Source organism: Anas platyrhynchos, chromosome 28, assembly GCF_047663525.1.
Source record: "Anas platyrhynchos isolate ZD024472 breed Pekin duck chromosome 28, IASCAAS_PekinDuck_T2T, whole genome shotgun sequence".
NCBI classification, from domain to species: domain Eukaryota; kingdom Metazoa; phylum Chordata; class Aves; order Anseriformes; family Anatidae; genus Anas; species Anas platyrhynchos.
In genome coordinates this window covers 2,084,489-2,099,652 of record NC_092614.1, presented here as the reverse complement: position 1 = coordinate 2,099,652, position 15,164 = coordinate 2,084,489, and the positions used below count along the sequence as shown (strand labels likewise).

General features: G+C 68.9%; 3 protein-coding genes across 5 annotated transcripts; 1 reads left to right on the top strand and 2 right to left on the bottom strand.

The window, feature by feature from the left end:
• Positions 1 to 2,864: 2,864 nt before the first annotated feature.
• RDH8 (retinol dehydrogenase 8) lies at positions 2,865 to 5,543 on the bottom strand. Its single transcript, XM_027445741.3, has 6 exons — positions 5,331 to 5,543; positions 5,090 to 5,251; positions 4,228 to 4,407; positions 4,060 to 4,153; positions 3,796 to 3,979; positions 2,865 to 3,288 (listed from the first exon to the last, which is right to left on the bottom strand). The coding sequence occupies exons 1-6, from the start codon at positions 5,425 to 5,427 to the stop codon at positions 3,049 to 3,051; spliced, it is 957 nt and encodes a 318-aa protein (XP_027301542.3). The 5' UTR covers positions 5,428 to 5,543; the 3' UTR covers positions 2,865 to 3,048.
• Positions 5,544 to 5,790: 247 nt separating this feature from the next.
• Positions 5,791 to 12,343, bottom strand: GRB7 (growth factor receptor bound protein 7). 3 transcript variants are annotated; one of them, XM_072028691.1, is made up of 15 exons: positions 11,965 to 12,343; positions 9,598 to 9,742; positions 9,363 to 9,501; positions 9,111 to 9,267; positions 8,902 to 9,023; positions 8,742 to 8,819; positions 8,108 to 8,245; positions 7,918 to 7,965; positions 7,697 to 7,795; positions 7,336 to 7,416; positions 7,123 to 7,239; positions 6,984 to 7,044; positions 6,781 to 6,868; positions 6,447 to 6,540; positions 5,791 to 6,350 (listed from the first exon to the last, which is right to left on the bottom strand). In XM_072028691.1, the coding sequence occupies exons 1-15, from the start codon at positions 12,065 to 12,067 to the stop codon at positions 6,204 to 6,206; spliced, it is 1,617 nt and encodes a 538-aa protein (XP_071884792.1). In that variant the 5' UTR covers positions 12,068 to 12,343; the 3' UTR covers positions 5,791 to 6,203. The 3 variants fall into 3 exon arrangements, with proteins under 3 accessions (XP_071884792.1, XP_027301538.2, XP_027301539.2); XM_027445737.3 differs by having other exon boundaries at positions 7,918 to 8,028; positions 11,965 to 12,336; XM_027445738.3 differs by having other exon boundaries at positions 7,918 to 8,028; positions 8,742 to 8,816; positions 11,965 to 12,335.
• Positions 12,344 to 13,232: 889 nt separating this feature from the next.
• Positions 13,233 to 15,110, top strand: MIEN1 (migration and invasion enhancer 1). Its single transcript, XM_038168840.2, has 4 exons — positions 13,233 to 13,403; positions 13,727 to 13,824; positions 14,228 to 14,304; positions 14,430 to 15,110. The coding sequence occupies exons 1-4, from the start codon at positions 13,276 to 13,278 to the stop codon at positions 14,511 to 14,513; spliced, it is 387 nt and encodes a 128-aa protein (XP_038024768.2). The 5' UTR covers positions 13,233 to 13,275; the 3' UTR covers positions 14,514 to 15,110.
• The last annotated feature ends 54 nt before the right edge of the window (positions 15,111 to 15,164 follow it).

Here is a 15,164-nt window from a genome sequence, read left to right as displayed (position 1 = left end):
CGTGTGGCTGCTCCAGCTGCCGGTGGGCTCGGGCTTTCCAGGGGGCACCAGACAGACAGAAACACTCGGGGGGGCTCCCACCAGCCTCCTGCAGCCCTTCCTTACCCCTGCCCTAGCAGGTTGGTGGTGCTCACACTTAGCTTGTGCTCTCCTGACACCTACCACAAGCTGGGCACACTCGAAACAAAGGGAAAGGAAAAAAAGGCAGGTGGAGGATCCATCCTGTCTGCGACCTTCACTTCCTCCCTAGCCTTGGTGAGACGCAAGCAGCTGGAGGTGTTTGCCCCTCACTGGGGTGAAACCTTTCCAGCACCAACAGCCCCGTGCCAGCCACCGGGCTCAGAAGCAGCGAGCTGTGGCCTTGAATCCCACAGCCTGGTGCATCCCTGGCCTGGCTTTTCCCCGAATGAGGGCTGTTTTGACCCTAAAAAAACTCAGTGCCCAGACCCAAACCCCCTCTCTAAAGCACCGGGCTTATACAAGAGTTCGGTTGGTGTTATGACAGCGAGATCCTTATCGTCTGATATGCCGTAATTATGATAGGGCAGAGAGGAACTTGTTTGCCCCGTCGTGTCGAAACACGCTGCGTAACGCATGAGAAATCCCGGCAAGCCCTGCCCGGCGCTGAGCTGCATCCCGAGCATCCCGGCCACGCTCCGGCTCCCCCCAGGGAGCTCCAGGAGACGAGGGCGAGCGGTGACCCTGCCACCCCCACCTCCTTTTTGTCCCAATTCCAGGTCAGGCTGCTCCACGCCATCCCATCCAGCACCTCCCCAGGGTTCGAGGTGTCCCCCAAAAGCTGCAGGGTGCACGGGGAGGGCCACCTCCGCGCCTCCCCATGGGGCGGATGGAGAGGGGACACCTCTGGGTGCTCCCTGCACCCGGCCACGTGCCCGGCACCGGCACCACCGAGGGGCCTGAGGCAGTGGCTGCGACCCATGCGGTGGGGGCAGCGGGTTCACGTCACGCCTGATGCCCCCCCCCTCGGTACCCCGGGAGGGAAGCGGTGCCCCCCCGGGGAGCCTCGTGCCGCGCCGTCCCCTCGCCGGGGTTATATCTGGCGCCGCATTTGCATCGCAGCGAGCCGGCGCACCTGGGCGGCCGGCGAAATCCTCGGGGGAGCGAGAGTGCGGGGGGCAGCTGGCAGTCGTCACACGCAGGGGAAAGGAAAGTCCCGGCAGACGATTGTTTATAGCAGAGCCCGCTTCCCTCCCTGGGGCTGAGCCCCCACCCTGCGCCCGTGGTGGCTGGGGTGGGATGGGGACGATGCTCCGTGGCCAGGCCCTGGCTCCTTGGCCGCTGTTGGTGCCCCGGAGCCAGCTCACACCAGCTCCAGATTTGCCCTCCTGCTGCTCTGTCCCCCCCCTTCCCACATCAGCTGGAAGTGAGACTGGGTATGACCTTAGGGGGGGGGGGGAAAGGCCTGTGGACACCCCCAGCTCTGCTGCGAGGGGCTTTGGGGCTGATCCTGCACCCCCTCCTTGGGCTCTGCCCCACTGCTGCCTCCTCGGTGCCGGGGGCATCCCGTGGGTCCTGGCCTCCTTTTGTCCCATTCCCTGTGGCTCTGTGCTGCTGAGCTGCACCCAGGGGCCCCCCCTCGCTGCTCCCTGGGGCCAAATGCAGCCCCCCCCGTCCCTGCCCCCCGGAGCGGAGAAAGTTAGTCAAATCTGCAGAAACCGCAGCAGGGGGAGGCTGCGTCTCCGTCGCCGGCTTTGATGTCACCCCTGCACGTCCCGCAGGTGCTGCGCCGTTGCCATAACCACGGGGGGGCCGTTGTCCCCACGGCCGCTTTGTCATTAACTTGAGCGAGGTGTGTGTGTGTGTGTGTGACGGAGGGGGGTGGAAATCATGAAAAAAAAAAAAAAAAAACCACATTTCCCCCTCCATCCTGTCCCCAGAGTGCCAGGAACCATCCGGACTCCGGGGGGGCCACGTGCGTGGCACAGGCCAGGACCCGGTGCCCGGTGCCCGGTGCTCGGTGCTGAGGCTGCTGCCGGCCCCAGGGGGCTGCTGGTGGTTGGGGGCTTTTGGGGAGGGGGCTGCCCTGCGTGCCCCCACCCTGTGTGCATCCCTGCCCCATCCTGCACCCGCCGGGAAGCGCGGTGGGAGCCAGGAAGGCTTCTGAGAAGCGCGGCGCTGAACCATGCCGGGGCCTCCCTGCGGTTTCCCCCTGCGCTCACCTCCCGGGCGCAGTCACGCCAAGCGCCCACACGCCAGCGCCCCGCGCCCAGGGTTGCTGCTTCCCTCCCCTTTTTTTTTTGCTACGTCCCCCCCCCTCCCACCCCGTTCCCCTTCCCCGCTGTCCCAGCACCCAACCCCGCCGTGCACGCTGCACCCACCCTGCACCCGCAGCTGCTCTGCACCAGCCCCTGCGCCGTGCACCCACCCTGCACCCTGCGGACGCGCCGTGCACCCCGTGCACCCAGCTCCCGGCCCTGCAGCAGCTCCTGCACCCTCTGCACCCAGCAGCCAGCCCGGCAGCGCGGTGTTGCAGCCCCCCTCAACCCCCCCCCGGTGTCCCCCTCCTGATGTCCCAGTGCTGTGGGGCTCGGCACAGGATGGCACAAGGGGGTGGGCCAAGCTCCCCCATCGCCTGGGACCCCCGCTCCAATTCCAATCCCACAGCAGAGGCTGCGGGGAGGAGGCCACAGCCTCCACTGGTGGCTGAGGGAGGGTGGGGGGGTGGGGGGGTCGTGGCATCGCATGCCCAGGGGGTGTAGGGGCTGGGCAAGGAGAGCCAGGTGCCCCCTGGGGAAGGGGGTAGCGAGGCGAGGAGAGGTGGGGAGGGAGGGGGGGGCAGCTGCCAGCCCTTCCCAGCCCCGTCACGGCCGCTGCACTCTCGGAGGAAGCCGCTGCGCTTTTTCACCCGGCGCTGGTTAAAAATACCACTCCCGATTTTAATACGGCCGCCGTGGGTGCTATTTCGGGGCCGGGAGCAGGAAGTGAAACCGCGCGGGTCCTGGCCCCGCTTGCCCCTCGCCACCGTGCAGCCCCCCCCACCCCGCCACCCCGGACACCTCCCGGACCACCCCTGGGGGCCCGCGGGCGTTATTTGAAGCCCAGCAGCCGGGCGCCCGCCTGCACCTTCTGGGCTTTCCAGCGCAGCAGGCGGATGGCGCGGAGGCCGAGCCGCAGCACGGCGTCATACTTGAAGACCAGTTTGTAGAAGGCGTCGGTCATCAGGGCACCGCTGGGGTCGGCGTGTTTCAGTGCGGCCATCGGCGTGTACGCAGCATTGGTCTGGTGCCGGAAGGGTGGCCGGGCCGCCTCGATCACCCGCAGCGTGTGCTGCACATGGGGATGTTACTGAACCCCTCCTGACCTCGTCACTCCCTTGATCCATCCTTGTTTCCATCCCCAATCCCAGTCCCAGGCTTTCCTCAACCCCAGCCCATCATTCCCATTCCCACCCTTATCCCTATTTCCATCCCATTCCCATCCCCATCACCGCCGCCCCTATCCCCATCCCATCCCCATCATCTCCATCCCCATCCTATCCCCATTTCCATCCCATTCCCATCTCCATCCCATTCCCATCTCCTTCCCCATCCCATCCCCATTTCCATCCCATTCCCATCTCCATCCCTATCATCTCCATCCCCAACCTATCCCCATTTCCACCCCATTCCCATCCCATCCCCATTCCCATCCCATCCCCAGCAGGGCTCAGCCCCAGGGGACCTCGGGGTCAGGAAGGAGCCAGCCCAGCCGGTCCAGCTGTGATCGCTGCTCCTCGTTAGCACTAATTAAGCTCTCACGGCCAGCCCAGCCCACCCGGGCAGGTGCACCCATCACCTCCGCGATGTCCTCGGGGCTCTGCCCCAGGCTGGCGAAGACGTCCCTGGAGTTCCTCAGGTAGAGCTTGGTGAAGATCTCGGCAGTCTCGGGGTCAGTCTGCGAGTAGTCTGCGCGCTCAGCCTCCTCGTACACTTTGGCCTCAAACTCCGTCGTCACCGGCCCCGGCTCCACCAGGCTGATGCTGCCAGGGGAGGGGGCTCTGGGGATGCTGGTGGCTGAGCCCCCCCCCCCTCGGCCCCTCCGCCCACCCCAGGCACTCACGCCACGTTGAAGCGCAGCGCCTGCACCACCAGGCTCTCGCAGAAACCCTCCACGGCGAACTTGGAGGCAGCGTAGACGTCGTTGAAGACGATGCCTGGGTGAGGAGGGGGTTGGTGGGGTTGTGCTGGCAGGGCAGGACCCCCCCTGGATGCCCGGTCGCCCCCGTACCCTGCAGCCCCATGACGCTGCTGATGACCACGATGTGGCCGCTGCGGCGCCGCTTCATGTCGGGCAGCACCTCCTTCACCAGGCGGACGAGGCCGAAGAAGTTGGTGTCCATCAGGCCCTGCATGGCGGCCAGGCTCTGGCACTCCAGGGGTCCGATCATCCCCACGCCGGCGTTGCTGACTGCGGGCAGCGGGGGCATAAGGACAGGGCAGGGGTCCCCGGTGTCCAGAGGGTGCCCAGCAGGGTGTCCCCACAGCACAGGGTGTCCTTGGCACAGGGTGTCCCCATGGCACAGGGTGTCCCCGTGGCACTGTCCCCGTGGCACTGTCCCCGTGGCACAGGGTGTCCCCATGGCACAGGGTGTCCCCTTGGCACAAGGTGTCCCCTTGGCACAGGGTGTACCCATGGCACAAGGTGTCCTTGGCACAGGGTGTCCCCTTGGCACTTGTCCCCATGGCACAGGGTGTCCCCATGGCACAAGGTGTCCTTGGCACAGGGTGTCCCCATAGCACAGGGTGTCTCCATGGCACAAGGTGTCCGCATGGCACAGGGTGTCCTTGGCACAAAGGGACCCCGGTGCGGTGTGTCCCTACCATGGAGGGTCCCCAGCGCATGGGGTACCCCTGGCCCAGAGCTCCCTGATGTGTGGGGTGTCCCTGGCACAGAGGATCCCCAGCACTGGGAGCATGGAAGGTCCCTGGAGCACGGAGGGTCCCCAGCGCATGGGGTAAGCACCACGCGGGGTGCTCCTGGGGCATGGGGCGACCCCAACACCGAGGGTCCCTGGTGCACGGCACGTCCCCAAGACCCCACTGCTGCAGGGTGCCGGTGGGACACACGGGACCAAGGGTCTGGGGCTCACCCAGGACATCGACGTGGCGCCCGGGGATGCTGTCGAGGCAGGCGCGGATGGAGCCCTCGTCGCACACGTCCAGCTGCTTGATCTCCAGCGTCCTGCCCAGCGCCGGCCCCGCCGCCGCCACCAGAGCCCCGCTCCGAGACACGTTCCTCACCGTGGCGATGACTGGGGGCACAGGGAGCTCAGTCCTGGTGCATGGACCCCCCCCCCAAATCCCGGTGCAGGGACCCCTCCCCTGGCTCACCTCGGAAGCGGCGCTGCTTGTCCCGTGCCAGGCGCACGGCCAGCGCCAGCCCGATGCCGGAGGAGCAGCCGGTGATCAGCACCGTCCTGGGAGCCATGGCGGGGCCCTGGCCTCGCTCCCCAGCTCCGGGGCTTTAATAGCAGCTGGCCCGGCCCCGGCCCCCCCAAATCCCGGCCTTTAATCCCCCACTGTCCGCTATTAATCCCCCCCAACCCCCCCAGCCCAGGGATTTGTAGGGCCGCGTGGCTGAGCCGCACGTGGTGCCCAGGGCGCACAGAGGGGTCTTTGTGCGGGGTCCTGGGGCACTGCGGGGACACAGAGGGTGTGGGGACACTGCCAGCCACGCGCCTGGCCACAGAGGGGGTGGCAGGGACAGTCTCCCCCCCCCCCCCCCCCCAAACACCCCCTGGATGTGCACGGCTTCTGATTTGTTTGACCTGGGAGAGGGAGAAACGGCAGCTCTGAAAAAATAACCTTTATTCTCACTGGTATAAAACACATCACAGTTCAACTGGCCTTGTGGGGACATGGTGGGGGACATGGTGGGGACCCCCCCCCCCGCTCCCAAACCCTGCTCCTGTGGGGTGGGGGGAAGGGCTGCAGACCCCTGAACCCGCTGAGCCTCGGGGTGAGGGGTCTGCAGCCAGGGGTCCCGTGGGGACGGAGGGGCCCGGCACCGGGAGGGGGGAGAAAGTGCATGAGTGTGGGGGCACCGGGGTGCGGGGGGCGCTGGGGGAGCCCCCTCACCCCTGAGCTCACTGCTCTGAGCTGTGCCCTCGTGTGCCGGCTGTGCCGTGCCAGCTACGCCGAACCACCAGCAGTGCCATGGGGTGCCGAGCCGTGCCGTGCCGAGGCGTGCCGGCGGTGCCGGGCTCAGAGCGCCACGCAGGTGCAGTAGTGCCGCAGCTTGCAGGGCAGGATGCCGCGGTTGATCTGGTGGAACTCCACGAGCTGGATGAGGTCGGCGAAGCGGGTCTGCCCATCGTCCATGGTGAAGTAGAGCCGTCCCTCCTCCTCGCTCTGCCGGGCAGGTGCAGCTCAGGCCTGGTCAGTGTCCCCCCCCCCCCAAAAAAAAACCCTCCCCAAACCACCCCCCGCTCCAGCCGCGGCACTCACCGGCAGGATGAGATAGTGCTTGACTTTCTGCAGGTGGCACAGGGACAGGACGAAGCCCTTGGGGTTGCGCTGGCTCTCCCGCACCAGGAACACGCTGCGAGCCCCGGAGCGGTGTCACCCCACAGCCCCGGGACTCCCGGTGACACCCCCAGGGTCCCCAATCCCCCCCCCCAACACCTTCTGGGGCTCTATCCCCCCACCCCCCATGCTCCCAGACCCCCTAACTCCCCTCCGAGCCCTATACGAGCTTTGGGACCCTATAACCCTCGGGGGCTGCATGTGCCCCAGGGGTCCCGTACCCCCCCAAAACCCCCAGAGCCCCCCCGGTCCGTACCCATCCACCAGCCCCTGGCGGCCGATGAGCTGCTGGGTGTCCTCCCGCGAGATGCGCCCGTGGAACCAGGGCTGGGTGCGGTGGATGGCTGCGGGGACGGGAGAGGGGCATCAGGTGGGACCCCCCCGTAAGGCAGGGACCCCCGGCGGGGGGGTTCCGTGCCCCCCAACCCCATTCTGAGGCCCGTGGTGGGCTCTGCTCACCGGCGCTGAGCGGGGAGGTCTGGCAGGCAGCCGGCAGGCTGTAGCGGTGCGTCGTCTTCTTCTGGCCGTGCGAAGCAAAAAGCGGGTGTGAGTGGGTGGGTGGGGGGGGTTCCCCGCTCCCCCCAGCGCCCCCACTCACCCTCCAGGCCTGTGCCTCCTCCAGCGCCGCCGTCAGCACCTCGCTGGGGTTCTCGATCACCCGCCCCGTGCACCCCGAGAAGTCCATGGCCACCAGCGCGTTGTCCGACACGCTCCGCTGCGGGGACGGCGAGAGCGGGCTGGTGGCAGCTGGGGGGCCGGGGGGAGCCCCCCACGGCACAGGGGCTGTGCTGGGGGCCGGGGGGGCACTCACCAGGGCCGTGGGGCCGATCCAGGGGGGTTGGCTCAGCCGGGCCTGAGCTTGCTGGTAGTTACGGTAGAGCTGCATGCCGTACTGGGGGGGCGGCACCGTGAGTGGGGGGTCCCGTGGGACAGGGGGAGAGTGACCCCCACCCCCAAAAAAACAGGAATGGGGGCACCCCTCTGTGTCTGTGCTGGATCAGAGGGGGGGCATCCCACTGGCAGCCCCTCATCATGGGGGTATCAGCATCCTCCAGCATCCCCCAGTACCCCCCAGTACTCTCCAGCACCCCTCAGCACCCCCCGGACCCCATTACACTCCAAACCCCCGCTACAGGGACCCCAAGTACCCTCTTGGGGGGGCCGGGGCTCACCTTGAAGAGGCGGAAAGCCGCCATCCAGCAGGTCCGGCTCTGCTCGTCCTCGCTGCACAGCAGCTTCAGGCCCTTGGTGCCGCTGCGCACCTTGTAGGGCTGCGGGGAGAGGACAGAACCATCACAGGGCAGCCCCCCCGACCCCTCCCCGTGTCCCTGTCACCCCTTGGGGGGCAGAGACCCTTTGGCAGAGCTGGCTGGGGCGCCCAGAGAGGCCGCACCTTGATGCAGAAGCCGAACTCGGTGGGCGTCCCGTAGTGCTTCTTGCCCTGCGTCACGTAGTAGATGTTGGACTCGGTGAGGTCGGCGAAGTACTGCAGGTGCCGGGGGTCCTGGGGCCGGGGAGGGGGCGTCAGGGGCCGGCCCCCCTATGCCACCCCCAAGGTCAGGGCACCCTGACCCACCCCTCACCTTGGACGTGCCCTTGGTGGAGTAGTAGAGCCCCGAGCGACGCAGGGAGAAGTAGAAACGCTTCCAGACCTTGCGGCCGGCCTCACGCAGCTGCAGGAAGCCCTGGACCTCGGGGCAGCTCCCGGAGTTCAGGAAGTTCTGGGGGGAGGCCAGGGCTGAGGGGTGGCCGGGCATGGTGGGGACCCCATGGCACGATCGGGTCCCCATGGCACGTTTGTGTCCCCATGGCACAGTCGAGTCCCCATGGCATGGTTGTGTCCCCATGGCACAGTTTTGTCCCCAAGGCATGGTTGGGTCCCCACGGCGTGGTTGGGTCCCCATGGCACTGTTGGGTCCCCATGGCACAATTTTGTCCCCATGGCACAGTTGGGTCCCCACGGCATGGTTGGGTCCCCATGGCACGGTTAGGTCCCAATGATACAGTTGGGTCTCCAAGGCACGGTTGGGTCCCCATGGCACAGTTTTGTCCCCATGGCACAATCAGGTCCCCATGGCACAGTTAGGTCCCAACGACACAGTTGTGTCCCCATGGCACGGTTGGGTCCCCAAAGCATGGTTGTGTCCCCATGGCACAATTTTGTCCCCATGGCACATTTGGGTCCCCACAACGCATCCTGGCACGGTGTCCCCATACCTGGATGAGCTCCGAGTGCGCCATGCTCTTGTTCGCCTCCAGGCAGCTGGACACCATCACCTCGGGGAAGAGCGACTGCTGGGGAGGACGAGCGGGGGGTCAGGGGGGGGCTCTGCGGCTCCCCACATGGGGCATCCAGGTCCCCCCCCCCTCCACGTACCGCGTTGCTCTTGAAGAGCTCGTACTTGGCGAAGTTCTTGCGGAAGACGAAGCGGCTGTCGGCGCCGAGGGGCCACGCGCTCTGCACCTCCACCACCGACTCGTGGTCCTCCAGGCAGCGCTCTGCGGGGTCGGGGGGGGGGGTTCAGCAAACAGCGGGGGCCAACCCCGTGCCGTGCCGAGCTGTGCCGAGCCGTGCCACGCACTCACCCAGGGCCAGGTGCTGGTGCAGCTCCACCAGGGCCCAGCTGTGGTCGTGCAGCGCGTGCGTCCTCTGCACCAGCATCTCGCAGAGCTGCCGCGCCGTGGTGCCCGCCGACACCTCCAGCGAGCGGCACGAGCCGTCCTCGCTGAACACCTTCACCAACTGTGCGAGGGGATGGGGGGGCCGTCAGGACCCCTTTACCCCACCGGGAACCCCCTCCCACCCCCAAGACCCCACTGCTGCCCCCCGGCACTCACGTGGCAGGTGCCTTCGCGAGGGGGTCCCTGGGGGAGGCTGCTGAGGATGGGCGAGTTGGAGGGGCTGCAGAGCTCGGGGAAGGGGTTGGGGATGCAGGGCAGCGACGAGGCGCGCGGCTCCTCCTCCGCCGGCGGCCGGCTGTGGGGTAGAAACGGGCTGAGCCCCCCCCGCCCGTGCCCCCCCACCTGCCCCATGCCATGGGGCTGAGCCCCCCCCCCCCCCTCCTGCACCCACCTGCTGCCCTGGATGAAGAGGGGCTGCGAGCGCCTGAGGTCGGTGGCGGGCGGCCCCTCGCCCGCGTCCCCCTCCTGCTCCGTGCCGCCCGCCCCGGGGGGCTCCCGGAGGCCGCTCTGCTGGGCCCCCCCGTCCATGGCATCATCTGGGGGGCAGAGAGTGGGGGCTGCAGCCGGTGCTGCCAGGGGGATGCCCACCCTGGCACCCCCACCCCCCCACTTGGTGATGAGCGCCGTGAGTTCAGCATGGGGGTGACACAGCGCTGCCCTGCCTGCCCCCCCCCCGGGGGGACCCTGCCCACCCCCACAGGGGGTCTGCGAGCCCCCGGTGCCTCCGTCCGCACCCCGATGGCGTTGGCACCGTGAGCAGGGGACGCGGCCCTGTGGGGAGCACAACCCCATACGAGACACCCGAGAATCCCCCCCAGCATCCCCATGCGGGACGGTGGCCCGGTGTCACCTGGTGGTGGGCAAACTGGGCTGAACTGGGCTAAACTGGGCTGAGCTGGGCGAGACCGGCCGAGCTGGATGAATTGGCCTGGGCTGAACTGGGCCGCAGCGAGGGGGTGCCAAGCGTGCCGAACCGTGCCACGCCGTGCCAAACCGTGCCAAACCGTGCCGTGCCGTGCCGGTGGAGCCTCCAGTTTGGCCCAGCCCCGCCACCACCTCGGGTCCGGCCAAACCAGTTCAGGCGGCCGCTCCCAGCTCCACCTCACCGCGCTGGCATCCGCGCCGGGGCGGCCGCGCCGGGGCCGGGGGCGAGGAGCCGGCGCCCGCCGTGGGAACGGCCCCCAACCCCCCCCCAGGGGCACGGCCCCCCGCCGCGCTGAGCCGCCCTCGCCCCCAGTCTGGTGCCCGGTGCCAGCACCCACGCGCCCCGGGTGCTCCGCTCGGGGGACGCGGGGACACGGCCAGGGCTCCAGATGGGCATGGCACAGTTTGGCACAGTTTGGCATAGTTTGGCACGGCCTGGCATGGCCTGGCACGGCTCAGCATGGCCTGGCGTGGCCTGGCACGGCTTGGCACAGTTTGGCACAGCCTGGCACGGCCCGGCACAGCTCGGCACGGCCGGGCACGCACTGCCCGGGACAGGCAGGGGCAAGCTGAGCCCGGCCGTGCCGGACGCGCACGCGGCACACGTAACACACGCGCGGTGCCCGCGGCCACAACCGGTGGCACAGGGAAGGGGGGCGCTGGGGGGGACACAGGGGCCGTGCTCTCGCCGCCGTGCCACACCAGGGCTGGGTTAATCATTCACCCGGCCCCGTAAACACCTCCCGGCGGCGCGGGGTCCAAGTCCACGGCCAGGCGGGCACCGGGCCCCTGCCTGCAGGGTGCCAACGCGCCGAGGCGCTGAGGTGTACGGGGACACCGCTGTCCCCATCCCCGTCCCCATCCCTGTCCCCATCCCTGTCCCCATCCCCGTCACCACCCCGCTGCCTGGGGACCCTCCTCTGCATCCCCTCTCCCCAAAACGCAGCCAGGTCCCTGCCACCTCCCCGAGGTGGGGACATGGGGACGCAGCGAGGGTGCTGGAGGGGGTCCCGGCCACCCCAATCCATGCATGGGGTGTGAGGGCCAGGATGGAGGGGCTGGGGGGTAATGGGATGGTTGGGGACCCCACAGGGCCCTGTGGCACCACGGGTCACCTCGATGCCAGCCCTGCCTGGTGGCCTGGTCCCCATGGCCACGATGATGAGGTGACAGCAGTGGGGGGGACACGGGGTGTCCCTGGGGTCTGGGACAAACCGGGGGGACCAAGGCTTTGTCCTATGGGGCAGGGATCCCAAGGCCACCGGGGTTAAGGGGCAGGCTGTGAGGGCCACCAGGGTTATAGGGCAGGGTTCCCAACGTCACCGCTGTTAAGGGACAGGTTGCCAGGGCCACCAGGGTTAAAGGGATGGGATCCCAGGGCCACCGGGATGGAAGGGAGAGGGTCCCAGGGCCACCAGGGCTGCGGGGTGGTGGGACTGGGACCATTGGGGTTATAGGACCAGGTCCTGAGGTCACCAACACCATAGGACAGGGGTTCCAGGGCCACCAGGGTTTGGGGATGGGGTCTGAGGGCCACCAGGTTTAAGGGATGGGATCCCAAAGCCACCACCAATAGGGGATGGGGTCCGAGGCCCACCGAGGCTATGGGGATGGGGTCCCAGAGCCCCCAACCTGCGGGCAGAGACCCCAAAAACCCCCGGTGCCGTGGAACCGGGATCCCCGCGTCTCCGAGGCGTTGGCGGCGGAGGAGGAAGAAGAGGAGCTGGGAGGAAGACGGGAAGGAAAGGACGGAGAAACGGGGCCGGGGGGGAGGACAGGGCCGGTAACCGGTGGTCTTAGGGCATGGGGACCCCCACCCTGATCCCGTTCCTACCTGCAGCGCCTGCCGCGTCCCGCCACCCTCCCGCCGGACCGGGCATTCCTGTTTTTCCCCCGGTTTTATCTACCTGCGCCAGCGCCCGCCCCCGGCCTGACATCACGGCACCGGGGCGGCCGCGGCCCCACGGCCCCCACCCGGCTTTTTGGGGGCGCCCCACGCCCCCCCCAAATCCCCCCCTAACTGGGGATGGCGAATTTCCTACAAGGCACCCGAGTGACCCCAATACCAATGGGGTCCGGGTGTCCTGTGGCCTGCAGGGTGCTGGCTGTGCCCCACGGCACCGGGGGGCACCGGTGGGTGGGTGTGGGGGGGTCCCCAACCCCCGTGGGACCCCCGTCTGTGGGGCTGGAGAGTGAGGAGGGGGTCCCAGGGGGATGCGCGGGGGTCCCGTGGGGGATTCAGGGGGGAAAGGGGCGCTGAGCATCCCCGTGGGTGTCCGTGGGGTCACGGTGGGGGGGGGGGGGTGGCCCCCGGGGGTCGGTGGGCACCCGTGGAGCTGGGGGGGGTCCTCGTGGGGGGGGGCTCCGTGGGGAATGGGGGGTCCCAGTGGGGAAATGGGGGTCCTCATGGGGAAAGGGGGGTCCTCGTGGGGAAAGGGGGTCGCCCCACGTGCTGTGGGGTGGCTGTGGCCTTTTGGGGTCCGTGCGCCCCCCCCCGTGGGGTCCGCGCGTGGCCCCCCCGTGGGGTCCGTGAGCCCCTATAGGGCTGCGGGGGTCCCCATATGGGGGGGGCCCCATGGGCATAGTGGGTCGCCCCACATCCTGTGGGGGTCCCTGTGGGGTGGAGGGGTCCCCGTGGGGTCTGCGTGTCCCCGTGGGGTCCCCGTGGGGTCCGTGGCTCTGTCGCCGGGGGGGGGCTCGGGGGGTCTCCATGGGGTGCCAGGGGGGTCCCCTGAGGTCACGGAGGCTCCATAGGGGCCCCCAGAGGGGGATGGGGAGGTCTCGGGGGGGGGGTTCCGAGATCTGCGTGGGCTCCGTGGGGCTGCCGTGACTGCGGGGGGGCCCCGTGGGCTGCGTGGGGGCCCCGTGGGGGGGTCTCAGGGGGGACAGGGGGGGTTTTGAGGGACCCTGTGGGACCTCAAGGCTCCCATAGGGCTCCCACGGGGGGTGGGGACCTGGGGGGGGGGGGGCCTCGCGTGGACGCCCCCCCCCGGTACCCCCGTGGGGTCTATGGGGGGGGGGGGGGGGCGGCAGGCGCGGTCCTCCAACCACCAGGGGGAGCAGACGAGACGGCGGCGTAGAGCGGCCGGAAGTGCCGGCGTCACGTGGGCAAACCCGGAAGCGGCAGCGGGCAGGGAGGGTGGCGATGAGCGGCGGGGCCGGGACGGCGGCGGCGGCGGCCGGGGACGGGGCCGGGGACAGCTCCGGTTCCGGTTCCGGTTCCGGTTCCGGTTCCGGTTCCGAGCAGCGGGTCTGCATCGTGGTGGAGTACTGGTGAGCGCCGGGACCGGAGGGGGGGGGGGAACGGGGCCTAAAGGGGGGGGATGGGGGCAGCGGGGGGGGGGCACCGGGGGGCTCTGAGGGGGGGGCGGCGGAACCGGGAGGGAACCGGGAGGGGGCCGAGGGGGTGAGGGGGGGGCGGGAGGGGGAACGGGGGGGGAAAAAGGGGGTGAAAGGGGTAAAAGGGGGGGTATGGGGAGGGTTTGGGGGGGTTTAGAGGGGTTTTGGGGGTTTTTTGAGGTTTTTTTTGGGGTGGGGGCGGTGTTTGGGCCCCCCCCCCGCCATACCGGGCCCGTTGTTGCCCCCCCCCCCCCCAGCGAGCCGTGCGGGTTCGAGGCCACGTACCAGGAGCTGGCGAGCGCCGTGAGGGAGGAGTACCCCGACATCCACATCGAGTCCCGCCTGGGGGGCACCGGTGAGTGAGGGGGGGTCCCGAGGGGGGGGCATCAAACACGTCCCCCCCCACACCCCGAGTCTTGGGGTCCCTGCGGGGAGCGGTGGCTGTGAGTCCCACAGGGTTTGGGGGGGGCCCTGGGGGGTGGAGGGGGATGTGGGGGGGTCGCTGTGGGTCGTAGCCACATTTGGGGGGGGGCACCAGGGTTTAAAATGGCTGAAAACGCCTTAAAATATTAAGGGGGGGGGGGTTGTGCCCCGTTCCCCCAAGTGTTTTGGGAGGCAGGGGCTGCCCCAGCCCCTCACCGGGTCCATGGGGCCCCAGCTTTGCCCCCCCCCGGGTGCACTCCGAGCTGCTGTAACCCCCCCAGAATGAAGGGGGGGGCACAGCTCAGGGCTCGGCTCACCCCCCCCCCATTTTTTAGGTGCCTTTGAGATTGAGATCAACGGGCAGCTGGTCTTCTCCAAGCTGGAGAACGGAGGCTTCCCCTACGAGAAGGACGTGAGTACCGCGGGGGTGAGGGCCTGGTGCCCCCCCCGGGGCTGTGTGGCTGTAGGGGGGGGGGCAGAGAGGCCCCCCCAGCCCCGTTACCCACCCCCCCCCCCTCTTTTTTTCTCTCTCCACAGCTGATCGAGGCGATCCGCAGAGCCCGCAATGGGGAGCCCCTGGAGAAGATCACCAACAGCCGCCCCCCCTGCGTCATCCTGTAGCCCCGCGCCCCCCCGGGGGGGGCATTTTTGACCCCCCCCTGCATTAACCAGCCGGTTCCCATCCCCTCGGCCCCCCCGTTCTTCGCTGCCCCCCTCCTTCGTTACCTTCCTACACCCCCTGGGGGGCATCGGGGGGGACGTGGGAGCATAAGGAGCACCCTGGGGGGGCCACCAGGAGCACCCGGGGGGGGTTGAGCTCCCCCCTCCTCAGTCCCTGGGGGTGTGGGGGCAATTCTGCAGCCCCCCCCCCACGCCATGGGGCGGGCAGGGGACACGGCAGCTCCGGAAGCCTCACACCATGGAGCTCGTTAATGATTAAAGCCCCTCGGTCACTAATTAAACAAGCACGAGGGCGGTGGGGAGGGGGGGGGGCATGGGAACCCCCCCCAGGCTCCATCCCCACAGCCTGGGGGTCCATTTAACGACCCCCCCGCCCCATTCCCAGCCTCCTGCCCCCCTCACGGCTCCGTGCTCTGCTATGGGGTGGTCGAGCCGAGGTGCCCCCCCCTGTGGCCCCCCCCTATTTATTCTATACTGTGTATAACCCCCCCCCGCCCCCCCAGCCCGGTGCTGAATAAAGGACGGAGGAGAACGTGACCCCATTCCCCTGCATCCTTTGGGATTTCCCCCCCCCCCCCCCAGCCCCGCTGC